This window comes from Musa acuminata, chromosome BXJ3-8, assembly GCF_036884655.1.
Source record: "Musa acuminata AAA Group cultivar baxijiao chromosome BXJ3-8, Cavendish_Baxijiao_AAA, whole genome shotgun sequence".
Lineage (NCBI taxonomy): Eukaryota > Viridiplantae > Streptophyta > Magnoliopsida > Zingiberales > Musaceae > Musa > Musa acuminata.
The window spans coordinates 42,131,161-42,148,229 of record NC_088356.1 but is presented as its reverse complement, the minus strand read 5'-3'; the positions used below and the strand labels follow the sequence as shown (position 1 = coordinate 42,148,229).

The 17,069-nt window shown below is 41.0% G+C and overlaps 3 protein-coding genes across 7 annotated transcripts; 2 read left to right on the top strand and 1 right to left on the bottom strand.

Moving 5' to 3' along the window:
- Positions 1–202: 202 nt before the first annotated feature.
- LOC103995416 (sorting nexin 2B) lies at positions 203–7,240 on the top strand. The gene is made up of 5 exons (XM_009416001.3): positions 203–1,510; positions 3,709–3,918; positions 4,034–4,294; positions 5,861–5,947; positions 6,864–7,240. Exons 1-5 carry the CDS (start codon positions 440–442, stop codon positions 6,942–6,944), a joined length of 1,710 nt encoding a protein of 569 aa, XP_009414276.2. The 5' UTR covers positions 203–439; the 3' UTR covers positions 6,945–7,240.
- A 913-nt stretch (positions 7,241–8,153) lies between these two features.
- Positions 8,154–10,447, top strand: LOC103995417 (peptide-N4-(N-acetyl-beta-glucosaminyl)asparagine amidase A). Its single transcript, XM_009416002.3, has one exon. It carries the CDS (start codon positions 8,346–8,348, stop codon positions 10,248–10,250), a length of 1,905 nt encoding a protein of 634 aa, XP_009414277.2. The 5' UTR covers positions 8,154–8,345; the 3' UTR covers positions 10,251–10,447.
- A 2,641-nt stretch (positions 10,448–13,088) lies between these two features.
- Positions 13,089–16,682, bottom strand: LOC135645310 (mitochondrial import inner membrane translocase subunit TIM22-4-like). 5 transcript variants are annotated; one of them, XR_010498730.1, is made up of 6 exons: positions 16,405–16,678; positions 15,606–15,796; positions 15,453–15,525; positions 13,541–13,640; positions 13,287–13,385; positions 13,089–13,254 (listed from the first exon to the last, which is right to left on the bottom strand). XR_010498730.1 is itself a non-coding variant. In XM_065163580.1 (5 exons), exons 1-4 carry the CDS (start codon positions 16,553–16,555, stop codon positions 13,300–13,302), a joined length of 501 nt encoding a protein of 166 aa, XP_065019652.1. In that variant the 5' UTR covers positions 16,556–16,677; the 3' UTR covers positions 13,089–13,254; positions 13,287–13,299. The 5 variants fall into 5 exon arrangements, 1 of the variants encoding a protein (XP_065019652.1); XR_010498728.1 differs by lacking the exon at positions 13,541–13,640 and adding an exon at positions 14,031–14,189 and having other exon boundaries at positions 13,089–13,385; positions 16,405–16,682; XR_010498729.1 differs by having other exon boundaries at positions 13,089–13,385.
- Between the last annotated feature and the right edge of the window lie 387 nt (positions 16,683–17,069).

The following is a 17,069-nucleotide window of genomic DNA, read 5'->3' as shown; positions in this document are numbered from 1 at the left end:
TGGTTTTTACGGGTGGGTCCCACTCGAATCCCGTGGACGCCCCCAATTACAGGGTAGGTAGCGCGCCATGTCATTCGCAGAGCGTGGGACGACTGCATCGCTCCGTGCGATCAAACGACGAAATGCTCCCGCACGTGGGTCCCACCCCAGGCCCGTCTTCTTCCTCCAAGGAGGAGGTGGGTAGGAGCGACGGTGGAGGTTTAGCACGGTGGGATCACAAGTATGGTGGTTCGGCCACACCACCCGAACCCCTGGCCCTCGGATCCATGCCAAGTCACGTGACCCACCCATACCACGTGCCAACGTGCCGTCTCTCCCAAACCCCCCCTGCCCTTTATCCTCACCGCCGGAGCGCCCCTTCCTCTTCAGATCTCCTCCTCCGATTCATGTTCAATTCTACCAAATTCTTATATAGAAGGTAATTGATAATAAAGCGGCCATGATGGGTCCGGAGACCCCATTCGGGTTCGAGTCGCCCCCGGTGAGAGAAGAGATGGAGAGCCTCGCCCTCTCCGACGCCCCCTCCTCCGACTACCGCTCTGCCATGTCCTCCTCCCTCCCCACCGCCGTCTCCGCCGCTTCCGTGGACGCCGGTGGTGGTGATCCACTCCTCTACCCTCCTCACCACCTCCAGTTCTCTCCCTCCTCCCCTGCCTACGGCGACGGCGGGGACGCCTCCTCCTCGTCGGCCTCCTCCTTCCTCGAGCCGCCCTCCTATGCCGACGTCGTCTTCAGCCCCTTCGAGTCCCAGAACAACGGCGGTTCCGATCAGGGTTCCTTCGTCCACCGCGACTGCTCCCCCAGATCCGCCCGTACCGCCGCCTCCGACTACCTAAAGATCGCGGTCTCTGACCCGCAAAAGGAGCAGGAGACCGCGAATTCGCTCGTCCCAGGCGGCGCGACCTACGTCACCTACCTGATCACCACCCGCGTCCGCTCCGCCGCCGCCGGGGAAGTTGAGACTGGGCCGATCGAGTTCAGCGTGCGGCGTCGGTTCCGGGACGTGGTGACGCTCGCCGATCGGCTTTCGGAGGCCTACCGAGGCTTCTTCATCCCACCGCGGCCGGATAAGAACGTGGTCGAGAGCCAGGTGATGCAGAAGCACGAGTTCGTGGAGCAGCGGCGGTCAGCGCTTGAGAAGTACCTGTGGCGGCTCGCGGAGCATCCGGTGATTGGGAAGAGTGATGAGCTTAGGGTGTTCCTGCAGGCGAAGGGGAAGCTGCCGTTACCGACCACCACAGATGTGGCATCGAGGATGCTAGATGGTGCGGTGAGGCTGCCAAAGCAGCTCTTCGGTGAGGGACCAGCTGCACAAGTCGCTCCACAAGATGTAGTGCAGCCTGCAAAAGGAGGCAGAGACTTGCTGAGAATATTTAAGGAGCTGAAGCAGGCAGTGACCAATGACTGGGGAGGAGTGAAGCCATTGCTGGTGGAGGAGGACAAGGAGTTCTTGGAGAGTAAGGAAAAGATGCAGGACCTTGAACAGCAGCTCAGCACTGCATCTCAGCAGGTGTGCCAATAAATTCTGAGCATTAATTTGGATTGCTGTTCTGATATCTGTTAATTTACTGATGGTTGTATACTTGCCGAAAGTGGTGCTGTTATAGTAAACAAAACTGAAAAGGAAATAGTTTAGTTTAGTTAAATTAGGTTTTTTACAAACACAATCAAGCAACTGTATGGGTGCATAAATCGATCATCTCCGAAGCCTGCATTGGCAAGAGTCTTGTTTGTTAGGGCTGCCCTTTTTATTAAGTTTGTTTCAGCTCTGAGTTTTATTGGTTATGGATAAACAAAAGTACCAGAACTACAATCTAGATATTTTAATGGAGTGGCGGAGGATATTGCTTGGCGGTCATAGGGTGAATAGTTTTTTTATGAAACTGGCGAAGTTTATTAGTTCAAACTGAATTATCGTTAACCAATGCTTATTAGTTCAAAGTCCGGGATTGTCAACTATCTGGAACCTTCATTCCTTTTGCATGCGTGTCTTGAGAGCTTCACCTCGCCATTACAATTTACAACACATTCATTGGAAAGTTTCATACTGTTTGGATGAAGATTTTTAGATTGATCAGTTGCTGCTAGTAGTGACTTCTAGGTCTCTTTTAGGCCTATATATTTGTCAGCAATTCATAGTAGATGACTAGCTAATGCTTGTACAAGACTTTGTTATGCAGAAACTCAGCTGTGTAAGGAACATTGCTGACTGTTATCGACATTTTGGTATTTTGCATGACTCTTAAGATTCTATAAGTTGGAGTCTCAAAACATACTTCTGCCTGCGATACACTACGTGGTTGTTTTTTGGTACTCCTCTCTCCTTATAACTTCAATTCATTTATGATCGGGGACAAGTTTCTTAACAACAGGCATGGGGTATATACCGGTCCCGGCAAATTGCATCCTTGGTTCACTACATCATTGTTATGAGACAAGGAACATGAAACATTGTTACGCCCCAGATTCAAGTGTAATCTAAGGATGTACAAGGGAGTAATATAGTTAGTGACTTCTCTTTCCCACTCAATTCTGTTGCAGTTATTTACAGGATAAGAGATGCTGGTGTTGGCCAATTGGATGGCAATTTGGTCTCCATTTTGGAACCTTTTGTATTTTTAACTGATATTGTCTCTTTTGACAGACCAAATTTCTCATTGACGCCCGTAAATTTAACTGAAGATCACAATCATATCACCTATTAGGCTATTACCACTAGATTTGGAGGCTTTTATAATGTAACATTTTGTATTTTGTAGGGAGATGCTATGGCTTCTACTTATATGACAGCCTGCAAACTGGACTAGCATGATTGATTGACTTTTTTTTTTCCCCAAATGATCTTTGCATGTTGGTTATAGGGAACTAATGGGGTTGGATATCAAGATACGACACTTGATTCACATTTATTATGAACACAAACATTAGGTTTGGAAAGATATTCCTTCACTATTGCTTTTGGTGTTTAATGCATTATTGTTATGATAAGAGGGACATGAAAGTGTCATCATGCCCTGCTCTCAAGTGTAGTTTGAGGATGTATACAGTTTTGAATATAAGAAGCTACTTATCCTTTCCTACTCAATTGTACTGTTGTTTTTGACAGAATAGGAGTTGCTGGTGATGACCAGTTGGATCGCAATCAGGTCTCCATTCTGGAACCTTTTGCATCTCAACAGACTAAATTGCTTGTTGATGCCCATGAGTTTTACTGACGGATACAATTATATTGCCTCTTGTCATTCCCTTCTTTTGAATTTTCTTATGTGGTATAGTTTGAGGATGCAGAAAATCTCATTATAGGGCCAGATCAACGTTTGCAAATTGTTTGCGTGATGGTAAAGGATCAAATTCAAGGGGGGCTACAATTGGTACCCCAATCTTGCGTGATGTGTTTGCATTCAGAGTATACTTGGTAACAAATGCACACACACTTCCTCTCTCCTCTTAAAGGAAGAGTCACATGTATGATTTTTTTTACTTTTGTTTCTTTATTGTTATTAAATAGATTTGAAACCTCTTTCTTTGGCAATGATCACTAAAGCAAAATTAAGGGTGTAAATGTGCTCCTTGTGTGCTTTATATAGTCTACCAAAATGACCTTCAGAGTCTTGTTAGATTTCATTATGTGTATTAAGTTTTTTGTATCTTTAGATTTTACTCTTATGCTGTTTTGGTTTCTTATAAGTTGAGCATTTCCTTTTGCAGGCTGAGGCTCTAGTTAAAGGACAACAAGATATTGGGGAAACAATGGGAGAGTTGGGTTTGGCCTTCATCAAATTGACAAAGTTTGAGACTGAGGAGGGTGTATACAACACTCAGAAAGTCCGAGCTGCTGATACCAAAAATGTTGCAACTGCTGCTGTAAAAGCAAGCAGGCTATATCGAGAATTGAATGCTCAAACTGTCAAACATCTGGTATGATCAAATCTTAGCCATTCTGTCATGAACATAATTCGAGGAAAGAAACTCAAGAACATGAGGGGGGGCCCTATGGTGTCTCCATATTTACTTTTGGAATATCATTTTGCAGGACACACTGCATGAATATCTAGGATTAATGTTAGCCGTCCACAGTGCATTCTCAGACAGGGCCAGCGCTCTTTTGACAGTCCAAACACTAATGTCAGATTTAACAACCTTGAATACAAGAATTGAGAAACTTGAAGCTGCATCCTCGAAGATATTTGGTGGTGACAGCTCAAGACTCCGCAAAGTGGAGGAGCTAAGAGAAACAATAAGAGCCACTGAGAATGCTAAAATCTGTGCCATTAAAGAGTATGAGAGGATAAAGGTATTCTACTTGTCTCTTCATAAAGCAATCAGAACAATGTATGAACACCAAATACATTTTTAAATGAAAATTATCATTTCTACCAAGTACCACTTCATTTGTTCCAATTATCTGACCTCCCAGAAACTTCATGATAGTTTTTGACTTTTTGTAGGCCCTATGCCTACCATGAAATCTCTTTTAACCAGGATGTTTTGTCAAGTTCGGCTCGTACTGACCGTTATGTACTGGTCCAAGCCCAAACCGAGATGCAGATCACCCCATTTTGGGCAGTCCAGTCCAACCTATTGAAAAAGAAACAGCATTAACACACATTGCTTTGAGCTAAATCTGTTCAAACACCTAACAAAAAGGAATGCCTAGAATATTTGTGTAGCTTCAGAACTGCACCAGAAAATTTAGCATAAGTATCTGATTTCACTACTAAATGAAATTTATAATTCTAAATGATGGTGGACATCTTATATGATGCAGCATAATTAGTAAAACATTTGCACTTTGTGGATCTTATCTAAATTAATATTAAATTTCTGCAGTTTACCTGTGTCTAAACATGACAACACTGAGTATTGTCTTTGAATAAAAAATTAATCATCATTAAAAATGATTATGTTAGAGAATAGTCATACGGTTAGTACCTTTTATTAGGAATTTTTTCACTGTAGAAGTTCATATACCATAGAATAGTCTCCTGTAATTTAAGGATCTTAAATGGCTTATGAAATGAAAAATTATGTTCTTACATTGCTGTATAGTTGGGCTTAAGGATTCCCTTCTGCATAATCTCAACACAGATTGTCCAGGAACCTTTTATTGCTCTCTCTGTGCATATCTCATTTTCCCCAATCAGTCATATTGGCTTAAATCCAGACAGACCTGAAAACTATTTCTGAATAACATCTCTCAGATTTGTCATGTCTATACTTTGTTTGCATTGGACTTTGGTATGCGAGCTGGATTTTCCAATGACAATTGAATTTTCAAAGAGACCTCAATGATGGACACAACGAAGATCTTACTAATTGACTTCCTCGCCATGATGACATGAATTCTAAATTTATTCAAGAATTTCGAAACAGTGGGACATCAAATTTATCATTTTGGTGCTTGAAAAGAGGAACTGATGAAGATATGTAGTGAGAAGAGAAATAGGAACTTGGAATATGAATAATGGCATGTGCACAGAAAAAATTTCCCTAAATACCATTTCTATTGCAAAAAAACAAAATCAGAATACTGTAGTAATGTAGTACTCTGGTCATATTTGTCCAACTGTCCAAAGAGCACTAAGCATTCTTTTATGCGGTTTTTCTATGGTCCACTTTGGTGATGAAATATGTTCTTCCAATGAGCTTATATCTTGTTACGATGACATAATTGATAAATCTCAGTTTGTAAGGTTTGTGATTATTACTTATGCATTAGATATCGGTTGCCTAATGCTGGAGTTTGGGAGGCCTTTTCGTTCTTGCTTCCTGTTCTGTTTCCTTAGAATGTGCACAATAGTATATAATAACTATGATATTATATTGTGGATATCTAAGTCAGTTGTTGAAATTTATGCAGGAAAACAATCGGAATGAACTTGATAGGCTAGACAGAGAAAGGCATGATGATTTTCTTAGCATGCTGAAAGGGTTTGTAATAAATCAGGTACTGCTCTATCTTTGCTTGATGATGTAGGAGTTAATATTTGGAAGTGGCAATTAATCCAGTATGATCTATATCTTTGACTAAGAAAGCTAGGCTACTCTTTTGCTTGAGCTTGTCATTTAAGAGCTGGGACTCTTCACAATCCAGTAGTAGGTTTATTGGAAGTTATTGGTTCCACATGGCATGCAACTTTCCTAGATCAGTTATCTAAAGATAGATGTCATTCATTAATGTTCTCAGATGCAAGTGTACGAGTCATTAGGCACGAAATTAAGCTTTTTCAGGAGAGTAATAGATATGTCATATTTTGCACTTTTTTGTTACTGAGGAATCTGTTGTTAGAGTATCTGTTGTCTCTCTAAATGGATTCTATTTTTATTATAGTTATTTGGAGATGGATTTTCCTAGAGCACCAATCACTCTGAACAAGCTCACGAAAAAAAAAAGATTTACTAACTAACTCTAGTTTGTATTTATTTGATCAGTGTTGGTATCCATATCCTAAGACAGCAGGTTCTATCTGGAATAGCCATCACTGACAAGATACGATATCTTTTAAAGATAATATTTTTATATATGTGCTTTGTTTTTTTTCATTTAACATTGCCAAGGATATTTTCCTTAAGTTACTTTATCGAGCTTTAGGTTTCCTAGCACATAAGATTCTTCTTTGGACCATGCTGTTGTTTGAAGCATTGTGCATCTAGCTTTTCCCGCTTGATTTTTGCTAAAGACAGGGATGCTGTTTTGATTCCCCAAAAGTCATTACCCTGTGTATGTTATTATAAGAAAATTATCGAACCATCTTGTTCAACTAATTGAATTTTGAGTTTATAGATACTAGAATCATTTTATTTTTCTTTCGACATCATAACTTACTGATTCTTTGGCTCATATTATTGTGTACATTGAGCAGGTTGGATATTCAGAAAAGATTGCAAATGTCTGGGCAACCGTTGCCGAAGAAACGAGTAGATATGCAAGAGACAGAAATTAGGTTGTGAATGTAAACCGAAAATTTATCTTCCAGCCTATTTTCTACCACACATGAGTGTACACTACTTTGTAGGGAGGGAAAAAAAAAGAAGATTCAAAGCAAACCATAATAATTGCTGGATCCTTGTTTTGTTCTGCTTGTTTAGCCATATGACAGCCTCTCTATGGTCTCGAGTTACTTTATTGAAACATTGCTGTTTGGGTCAGTAAAAGACAAGTTTGGGAATTGCTCGTGAAATGTGTGAGATATAAATTGTAATGTTTGATGTGTTTATTCTTATCCTACTATTTCTATTACGATGGTTTATAGCTCCTCTTTTTGTTCTTTTTCCCTAATTCTCAATTGCAATTTCCAACACTGTAGTAACTAACACAACCAACCCATGATGAATTTGATGTGGAAAACTCTTTTTGACAGTCTGCAAATAACTTGAGTCAGTCGTTCTTAAGATTATTATTGGAGGGGAATTATTTTTTTCCTGAAAAAATATATATAATTATTTTAAAAAATAATGTAAAATATTATTATAGCATGAGATATTCAAATTGATTAATGCATTATTATACTAACTAATAGGCCTTAGGTTTGAGTTGAGCTTTATGTCTATAATAATAAGTCAAACTATAAGGTTTCTTTCTACTCACTAATCTGATATCATGGGTTAACTTGATGATCACATCAGAGGCTCACTCTCAATATCGACGAGGCGTATCATATCAGGACCACTCTCAACTAGGTCAAGCTTATCAGCATCATCCACAATCTATCCCATCCAAGAGAGTGATACAACAGTTAGAGGGAAAGAAAGAAAGATTCCAAAGCACTATGGAACAGGAGATGGGAAGAGAGAAGCATGAAAGGGCTCTATGGCATGAATCACAAGCGCTATCCTCGTCACAATTTTGATTATTATTGTAAGAAAGCACTTGCAAGGAAACAAAAAAAAAGGATCAATTATTGTTGTAAGGAAGCAATTGGAAAGCAACAACCTTATCGTCTCCCATTATGGTTCGATGTAACTTCTCATTACCCCCTTCCGTGTCCTCACAATCCCGTGAACTTATCTCCAAGGAATCATCGAGATATTTAGTCTCTAATTATTACTCGTCAGAAATTTTACTTACATATCTCTATATTTAAGTTGTAAACATAGACATTGCCCTATTCAAAACCCAATCTAATTAAGCTTCTCAATTCTTCCTAACTTCCTCTCTTATTGAACTATATGTGAGTACTAATCAGGAGGAAGGGAGGGAGGAAATTGTTGGATACCTTAGTACAATTTTAGTCCCTTTCTCTTCCTCTCAAAGCCCCAATTGCAACCATCTCACTATAAATATGCCCCCCACCCAAAACATACACTTCATTCCATCTCCAATTCGATTCAATTGAGCTCATCACATGATGTGTCGGAGCAAACCCACCTCGCTCCTTCTGCCACTCGTATTCATATCCGCATTCTGCACCCACTTCTCTACCCGCGTCTCCGCCACCCCATGTCCCACCGAGCGCTACCGTTTCGCCCCGCGGGCCCCGCGCGCTGCTGAGCCACAAGAGTTCTTGGACCCCACGAGACCCGACTTCCTCCTCCCGCAGCGGCCTCCCTCGTGCTCGCTCCCCCTCCTCCGCCACGACTTCGGCGATACCTACGGCCGCCCGCCCGCGACCGCCGCGTACGCGCCGCCGCCGGGGTGCCCCGCCCCATGGGCCCGCGTCGTGCTCGACCTCTCCGTCGCGTGCGCCGGCGAGCAGTACGACCGGATTGCCGCCGTGTGGCTCGACGGCGCCGAGCTGCTCCGGACCAGCACCGCCGAACCGTCCGAGTCCGGCGTGTTCTGGCGGGTCCGCAAGGACATCACCCGCTACGCCGCCCTGCTTCGCCGCGAGGAGGGCGGCGTGGCCTCGATGATGCTGGAGAACATCGTCAACGACGTCTTCACCGGAGTGTATCACGTGAATGTCTCCTTGGATTTCTACATGAAGGAGGAGCAGCCAACGCCAGGATTGGAGTCGCAGTATCATCCCCAATTGATGCTTCGCACGTCGAAAGGGGCATCCCTAATACCCAATAAGAGAATATTGGGAGAATCGAAGCCTCAGCTCGAGCAAAAATTAGGTCTTTCTTCATCAGAAGCCGACATCTCGACTGGGGCCAAAGCAAAGGTGCCATCTTTATACAGGGAGCCAGCTGATCTGATCATACCCATCTCGAGCAACGACAGCCAAACTGGATTCTGGTTCCGAATACAGAACGAGTCCGATGTGCACTTCAAGAGAATTCAGATTCCGAAGAACGCTTATCGAGCAGTCCTTGAGATCTACGTTTCTTATCATTCCAATGACGAGTTCTGGTACTCCAATCCGCCCAATTCCTACATTCAGCAGAACAATCTCACCACCGAAAGGGGCAATGGTTCATTCCGCGAAGTCTATGCTAAGATTGATGGACGTTTCGTGGGCTCGATTGTGCCTTTTCCTGTTATATTCACCGGAGGGATCAATCCTTTGTTCTGGGAGCCAGTGGTCGCTCTCGGGGCATTCGATCTGCCATCATACAATTTGGACTTGACTCCATTCCTTGGCCTTCTCTTGGATGGGAGACCTCATGATCTTGGCATTGGTGTCACTGATGGCATAGCATTTTGGCTCGTTGATGCAAACTTACACCTCTGGTTGGATTCACAGTCATCTTATGTCACCGCGAGGCTCCTCCACTACCAGGCTCCCAAGATTTCGATCTCTCGTCGTTCGATTTCGCACCGTCTTAATGGAACTTTCACGATCGGAGCTGGGAGGAAATCTTACTTCTCAGGGTGGGTGAATTCATCTATAGGAAATCTCACCACCGACGTTAATTTCAAGCTCAAGTTCAAGAGTTTAGTGGGATTCACAGATAATGGAAACCGTAAAGAAGTTCAGATGAAGGCAAAGTTGAAGACAGGAGTTCAAATTAAAGAGGGCCCAAAGGCCATACTTGCTCAGGGAAGTTACAAGTTTAAATATCCTCTTCTGATCGTGTCTTCGACTCTGCCTGCGGAAAATAATACCTATAGAATGACGACTAACCTCTCTCACATTTTGTCTGAACAAACCTTGGTCATGTTTGATAGAGGGAGGACGTACAACTCCATAACCGATCAACAAAAAGCTGATGGTTGGATGCTTGTACAGGATCACTCTGTTCTTGCTGGTTCAGCAGCAACCCTACAAACTTACCAGTATCGCGACCATACTGGATTCTCCTACTCAAGAAGGGTTACTGCTGAGGATGGTTTGCTTTTAAGCGATAACACAACTGTCTTCTGAATTATCCTTTCAGTAGTGTCTTCCTACTTTTTGTTATCTTGGTTGTGCTCGCGCAGTGTTCCTATTTGGTTTATACAAAGCATCGCCTAGAGAGAAAATAATCGATGCAATAATTGGTACACGTTTTCCTTAAGATACTGTTCTTACTGTAACATATTATTCTGCTTTTAGTAGTATGTGATATTGTTCTGTGTCAAGTCATCTTCAACTCTTTGATCAAGTCTGAGCATTTGGCCAGTGATCATTGACAGTAATGTTATTTCTAGTTACTAACTATTTGGTCATGAACTAAAAATTTTGAAGAGACTTGAGCACTGACTTCTTATTTATCTGACTGAGTAAATTGTTCAGATCAAGTTTTTGAAAGGACAAAGAAGGTCTGTGGATACTTGACAAGTATGGTTTTGCAGAAACTTACTGTTGTTGCTTAAGACTACTTATCCGATCAGTGTCATGAAGAGTTTATTGACGAGAAAAATAGCAATCTAGTTCAAGATTGCATTTGCATTAGAAATGCGGTATAGATCTCAACTTCTGAAACTGCCAAGCAGATTTTTCATGTCTAGGGAAAGTGGATACTTGAGAAATGCTGACAACTTAAGACCAGTATCGACCGGATCACATACTCCGAAGAAAAGGTTATCATAAGTTAGTCCACTTAAAGGTAATTAGATTTTTTGCTCCGAACTTATATTCCACGCTTATGATATTCTTCTCTTTGTGATATGTATTCCTTTTGATCACGGGTAAAAGTTTCTGCTAACCAACTGTAATTGCTTCTCTTCAGTTGGGCTTATGAGAGGTGATGCCCGTATGCTTAGGGCCTTTGACAAGTATGGTTTTGCAGAAACTTACTGTTGTTGCTTAAGACTACTTATCCGATCAGTGTCATGAAGAGTTTATTGACGAGAAAAATAGCAATCTAGTTCAAGATTGCATTTGCATTAGAAATGCGGTATAGATCTCAACTTCTGAAACTGCCAAGCAGATTTTTCATGTCTAGGGAAAGTGGATACTTGAGAAATGCTGACAACTTAAGACCAGTATCGACCGGATCACATACTCCGAAGAAAAGGTTATCATAAGTTAGTCCACTTAAAGGTAATTAGATTTTTTGCTCCGAACTTATATTCCACGCTTATGATATTCTTCTCTTTGTGATATGTATTCCTTTTGATCACGGGTAAAAGTTTCTGCTAACCAACTGTAATTGCTTCTCTTCAGTTGGGCTTATGAGAGGTGATGCCCGTATGCTTAGGGCCTTTGATCTCTCCATTGTTATAACACCATGTACAACTTCTTAAATGAAACCAATGATGAACTTTCTACGTACCGAGCACTATTTATCATCGTTAATCTCATTATTGTCTCCATTCGCGTATCAGAATCTGGATGTTAGCAAATGTATTGCTTGAGATGATATATTTTCTTCTGAGAGTATCATCGTTAATCTCATTATTGTCTCCGTTCGCGTATCAGAATCTAGATGTTAGCAAATGTATTGCTTGAGATGATATATTTTCTTCAGAGAGTATTCATGATCAAGGATTGCAGCAAAGACAAGCCGTGCCTACAATTCTAGTTCACTTCCAAGGAGGTCTCTGACTCGCATCACCATATTGTTTTGCATGATCAACTAGAACGATATGTTTCCTGATGATGTGTGAACAATTGAGTTATGTTTTTTACAGGTTCAAGGAGATGAGGTAAAACATGAAGATCTGAAGTGACTGTGATTGTTAATATGCTTCCAGTTCTATCTGTTTCTTTTGGATACAAAAGTTGCAGATATCCAGAGTCTTAAAGTTGAACAAATCGATTGATATATCTTGATTATTGTATGGATCTCTTTATGCAGCACATCTGATTGCTTCACCTCATGTATGTTTCAACTGGATTCTCTCAAATCTTGGACACATTCTGTAACTTCATCTTGGTAGCTGCTTCCCTATGTAATTAGCAACCTCAAACTTCTAAGGTATACATTGTCACTCTTGTTTGTCATTATTAAGCCAATTCCTCTATCACCGGCTATAACATCCCATTAGTTCCACATCGGAAGTGGAGAATGTGTATGATTAGCTTATATGGGTCTGATGAGTGTACTATGTTAATTTTCACTTAAGCATTTTGATCCGTGGTTGAAGGATCAAAATGGAGTTATTGACCAGTTAGCTCATCAGACTCGGGTCGTGCACTATGCTAAGGTTCGATCTGGAAGATCTGGGATATGTTAGGTCGAGGACATCAAGATGATTGGCTTATATGAGTCTGATGAGTGTACTATGTTAACTCTCGCTTAAGCATTTTGATCCGTGGTTGAAGGATCAAAATGAAGTTATTGACCAGTTAGCTCATCAGACTCGGGTCGTGACACCAACTTCCTGTCAGACGATAGCTATACAGCAGAAAATAGAATCACAATTAGGTTAATGTAGTAATTGATGGTCCTCCTTCACTTAAAACATCAAACTGGATCAGGTTAAGAAAGAAGAGTGTAATGGGTAACTCTCCCTGGCAAACCCTCGTGAGATAAAAGTTGTTTTAACTCAGCTCTTCAACAGCAGAATTCAAACAGGAACAGCTATTCTGTTGCAATGCCAAGGCTGATATCTTTTGATATTATGTTAGCTGTAGCAAAGGTGAGCTAAAACAATGATAAAAGAGGGGGTGTAACCAAGAAAGTCCAAAAGCTTGGGATTCTTTCTCCAATGGTCCCACAAATATAATTAGCATACTGTCCCAGAAGCAGTCTACCATGAACACCTGGGTACGAGCAATCCGAACTGATACTACAGAGACATTACACACTGAGGCAGAACACCAATTATTCCAGTGTATAAAAGGCCAATAAGAAGCCACAAACTAAATTTGTCAAGATGTAAAAGAATAGATATTGATACATCTCAATATGGTGGGATGAAATCAAAGGATGATGAAAACATCAGAAGATATGATTTGTTAAAATTTTCTGGAAGTTGGAGGTGTAGATACTCCACCACCACTAATTTGGGCAATAGAACCTATGTAATAAACCAAATGTTGAAGATTAAGAATGCCGATCAAAGAACTTTTCGATTGCAACTGAGAACGCTGCAAAACCTGCACAACCAACACAAGCAGCCTTCGGACCACCTGAAAAGTGGAGATCACATTAGCAAATAATTATTTGCTTATAGACGGCCAGTGAAACTATATATGTAGTGTCAATTACATATTACAAAAATACAGCTGCATACGAAGATACCATTCCTGGAATGAAATTTAAGAGCATTATACCAAAAATGTACCCCAATTTTATACTGAGATTCAAGTATGGAACCTAAGCTGCTCTTTTAAATCAGATCATGCATCACTTTGATGTAGTACTGAAGCTACACCTACAAAACACTACAAAGTTGACATTATGGCTTTAAACTGAAAAAAAAAAGAGACCTATGATATTAAGAAATCTGCAAAGCTAAAGTGAGCACGCAAACTAGTAACAAACAAACAATAGTAGTTCTACAACAACTAATTTTTCACATTATTGCTTTCCGTAAGACCTACAGATTGCTTGATGAAATTTTCCTAATAACTCAGGTTGCAGTCTTGTAATTACGCTTTGAATGAGACACATGTACATTGCACTTCACCAAATACATGACCAAGGGAAAGCTCTAAATTCTTCTTTGCTTCTGTGTGACACTCTTTTCCAGATTCATATGAAAACTAAGAAAAGGATACAGCATATGGGATTGGTAACTTGATAACAACTCTACAAAAAGGTAAGGGGCATACCCAATGCATGAGGCTCCCGCCAATGCAGGGTCTGGAGAGGATCAATGTACGCAGCCTTGCCTTTAAATATTTAAAGAGACTGTTTCCATGACTCAAACCCTGGTCTCCCAGGTCGCAAATGAGCAACCTTACTGTTGTACCAAGGCTCGCCCGCCAACTCTACAAAAAGGTGTTGAACTAAAAGAATTAAGTATACATTTGGCAACTCAATTTAAAGTTTGTTACCAAGTCAAATGTAACACTCATTATCCTTTTTATTAATTTTATTTCTCTGAATCACATTGCTTTGGTTTTTTCCTTTATGCCAATCATAATAGCATAAGAATGCCTCAGGTTCCATCAAGACAAGTAATCGACTATTCATAACAGAGAAACAAAGTTGTAGATCCCCGAAAGCAATCCATATCAACCAAGATTTCAACTACCAAGCCCTTAAGAATGATATTCAAACATCCTAAGATGACCAAATTTAATTTGATCATCTTCAATTTTGCTAGCATGGGCTCCTTTTCAACTTTGCTTTCAGAGGTTTTACAGGCACCCATGTATTCTAGCCTCCTGAGTTCCACAAACTTTGCTCAATAAAATTTTCAGTCTGAAGCTTCTCTATAGAACTAGTGGGAATATCAGCTGGAAACAACTTATAAGCTGTCAGATGAAAGCTATCGCGGCTTTGCACATGATCACTTCAATCAGAAAAGGACTACAAAATTTGGAAGATAGATAATTTGGAAGATACCATTCTAAGAAGGGGATATTTCTGGCATCAGATAATAAATTTTGGGAAACTATAATTTTTTACCAAGTTCGACTATGATCTGGCTCTTGCTTAACAGTGGTAAACTCTCTGGTTGAATAACCATCATAGTATCTAAATTTGCATCGCACACAAATTTAACCATTGTAAGCACTGAAGCATAATACAGAAGTTGTCTCAATTTCAATTATGAGAGACTTGCCAACAGGTGGCTGATCACTATCAGTGTTAGGTGGTCAAGATTCAAATGATACGAGGATGCAAATTCAGAAGTTCATCTATGGTACATTGCTTTTAAAAATGATTTGGCACTACATAGTAGGCGAAAAAGAGTTACCAATGCTGTACCATATAATTCACTCCAAAAGAAACATTTCAAGTTTTGTAGGGTCAAAGTAGATTAATGAATATGGATTAATGCAACTATAGATTCAGGAGTTACTGAACAATGAAGGATGGTTAAAAGAACATTATGACACAAACTTCAAGCAGCACTAGTATTTTTGTTGAATAGTATGGAAAACCATGTATATAAAGAAAATATATCACAAGAAGAAACCATCTCTTCTATAAATTTCATCATTTTGCTCGAGTATGTAAACCTTCAAACATCATTCCCTACTTTAATATTTTGGGTTCCACCTACTTGCAATGGAGAAAATTACCTCTTGCAGATATAGCCCCTCCAGTAACACAACCAGCAACAACTGTATTTGTAGTGTCATGTTTCGCTCGAGCCTAGAAAAATATCAGAATATTGAATCAAGTCAGTCTAACAAAAGAAGGCCAAAAATATATACCCATTTTTATTCATTTACCTTCTCTATAACACATTCAGCAGCTGAGAAAACGAAGCCCATGACGGCAAATGCCTTTGCAGAGCTATAGCTCCTCCGGCCCATTTGTTTTGCGGTATATATGAATTGCTGCTTTGTAGTCATCTCATCCTGCATTATAGGATTATCCAGAGCTCCAAGGAACAAGCCCATGAATAGACCAAGTCCACCACCTAAAAATGCCAAATTTAAAAAAAAATGCCTATTCATTGATCTTGCAAAATATCAATAAAAGAACAGCAAAGAGGGAAAGCAATTAGCCTACAGGAAGATAAATACGAATAAAATAGCCTGTACTGACTATAAATGAAGCTCCTTGATCCAATGAGGTCTTTGAACTACTCCAAATATTAGGTCTCGAATGTGTCATACACAAGCTTGCGTCACTGGATCATGCATACGCCTCCTTATTTCCAATCCATTTTAAATCATATCCAGTCAAGAAAAAACCGTTAAAGTTCGTATCTTGAACGAACATAGAGTGCATAAGAAACTAGGTATATTCCAAGTACACCAACGAGCGCCCCAAAGTCTCGTAGCGCTCGTCCACTGGGAACCCAAACAAGATTTCCAGTTTCTCATGAAGCATTAGCATTGAACTAATGCCAAACACATTGAGAGCAAAAATATTCAGATGGCGCTCAAGAGGAAACCTCAAAAAGGAGCACCAAATCCGAAACCCCAACCACAAATTCAGAAAATAACCGATAAAGATCTCGCCTTTCAGCAGACCAAAGCAGTCGTTAGCGTGGAACCAACAAGAACAGGGAAAGAGTTTTACCCATGACGCCGCTGACGACGCTACGGACGGCGCAGTTGTTCCAGATGTCCTGCCCTCGTATCTCCTCCGGCGTCGGAAGCCGCAGAGGCTCTATCTGCGGCTTCTCCTCCGCCTTGGGGGCTTCCCGGGCCTCTCCATCAGCGTCGGCCATGCACCGAGCTCGCCCCTGGATTGCCGAGTGGAATCTAAAACGAGAGGAACCGAGAGAGCACGGTCCCTCCGAGATCGTCAAAGCCAAGCGAGGCGGGCGCTCCACGAGCGGTAAGGGCTGGCGACCATGTTTAAGATGACGGCCGACTCGTGCCGCAGCCCCCCTGGAAACGCTTTCCCACCTGCTAACATCGTCCTCATCGTCTTACCCGCCTTGTTATCGAGACATTCTCATGGGACCCAAGTGATCGGATAATATGCTTGTAGGTACTTCAACAGGTAGGAATAAAATTCCTCTAACTTTCTGGTTAGGGTTCTGTTCGGCTCGAAGCGAGGTTTCTCGGGTTGGGCTGACATGATAAGTTACGACATCAGAGACGAATGGTGGTTTGATGTGATCGACGCGAATCGGTTAATTTGACATTTTTGAATTAAGTTTTTATTACATAAATAAAACCAACAATACATTAATCAATCGAATGTCTAAATGATTAATGTAACATTAATATGACATT

What these genes read in the sequence shown, in the direction of transcription:
- LOC103995416 (XM_009416001.3), top strand. Translation starts at nt 440, where the DNA reads ATGATGGGTCCGGAGACCCCATTCGGGTTCGAGTCGCCCCCGGTGAGA. An exon ending in AAGAGTATGAGAGGATAAAG is followed by an intron (nt 4,295 to 5,860) that starts GTATTCTACTTG and finishes AAATTTATGCAG; the next exon opens with GAAAACAATCGGAATGAACT. An exon ending in AAGGGTTTGTAATAAATCAG is followed by an intron (nt 5,948 to 6,863) that starts GTACTGCTCTAT and finishes TACATTGAGCAG; the next exon opens with GTTGGATATTCAGAAAAGAT.
- LOC103995417 (XM_009416002.3), top strand. Translation starts at nt 8,346, where the DNA reads ATGATGTGTCGGAGCAAACCCACCTCGCTCCTTCTGCCACTCGTATTC.
- LOC135645310 (XM_065163580.1), bottom strand. Translation starts at nt 16,555, where the DNA reads ATGGCCGACGCTGATGGAGAGGCCCGGGAAGCCCCCAAGGCGGAGGAG. An exon ending in CGTCGTCAGCGGCGTCATGG is followed by an intron (nt 15,797 to 16,404) that starts GTAAAACTCTTT and finishes TGGCATTTTTAG; the next exon opens with GTGGTGGACTTGGTCTATTC. An exon ending in CTGAATGTGTTATAGAGAAG is followed by an intron (nt 15,526 to 15,605) that starts GTAAATGAATAA and finishes ATATTTTTCTAG; the next exon opens with GCTCGAGCGAAACATGACAC.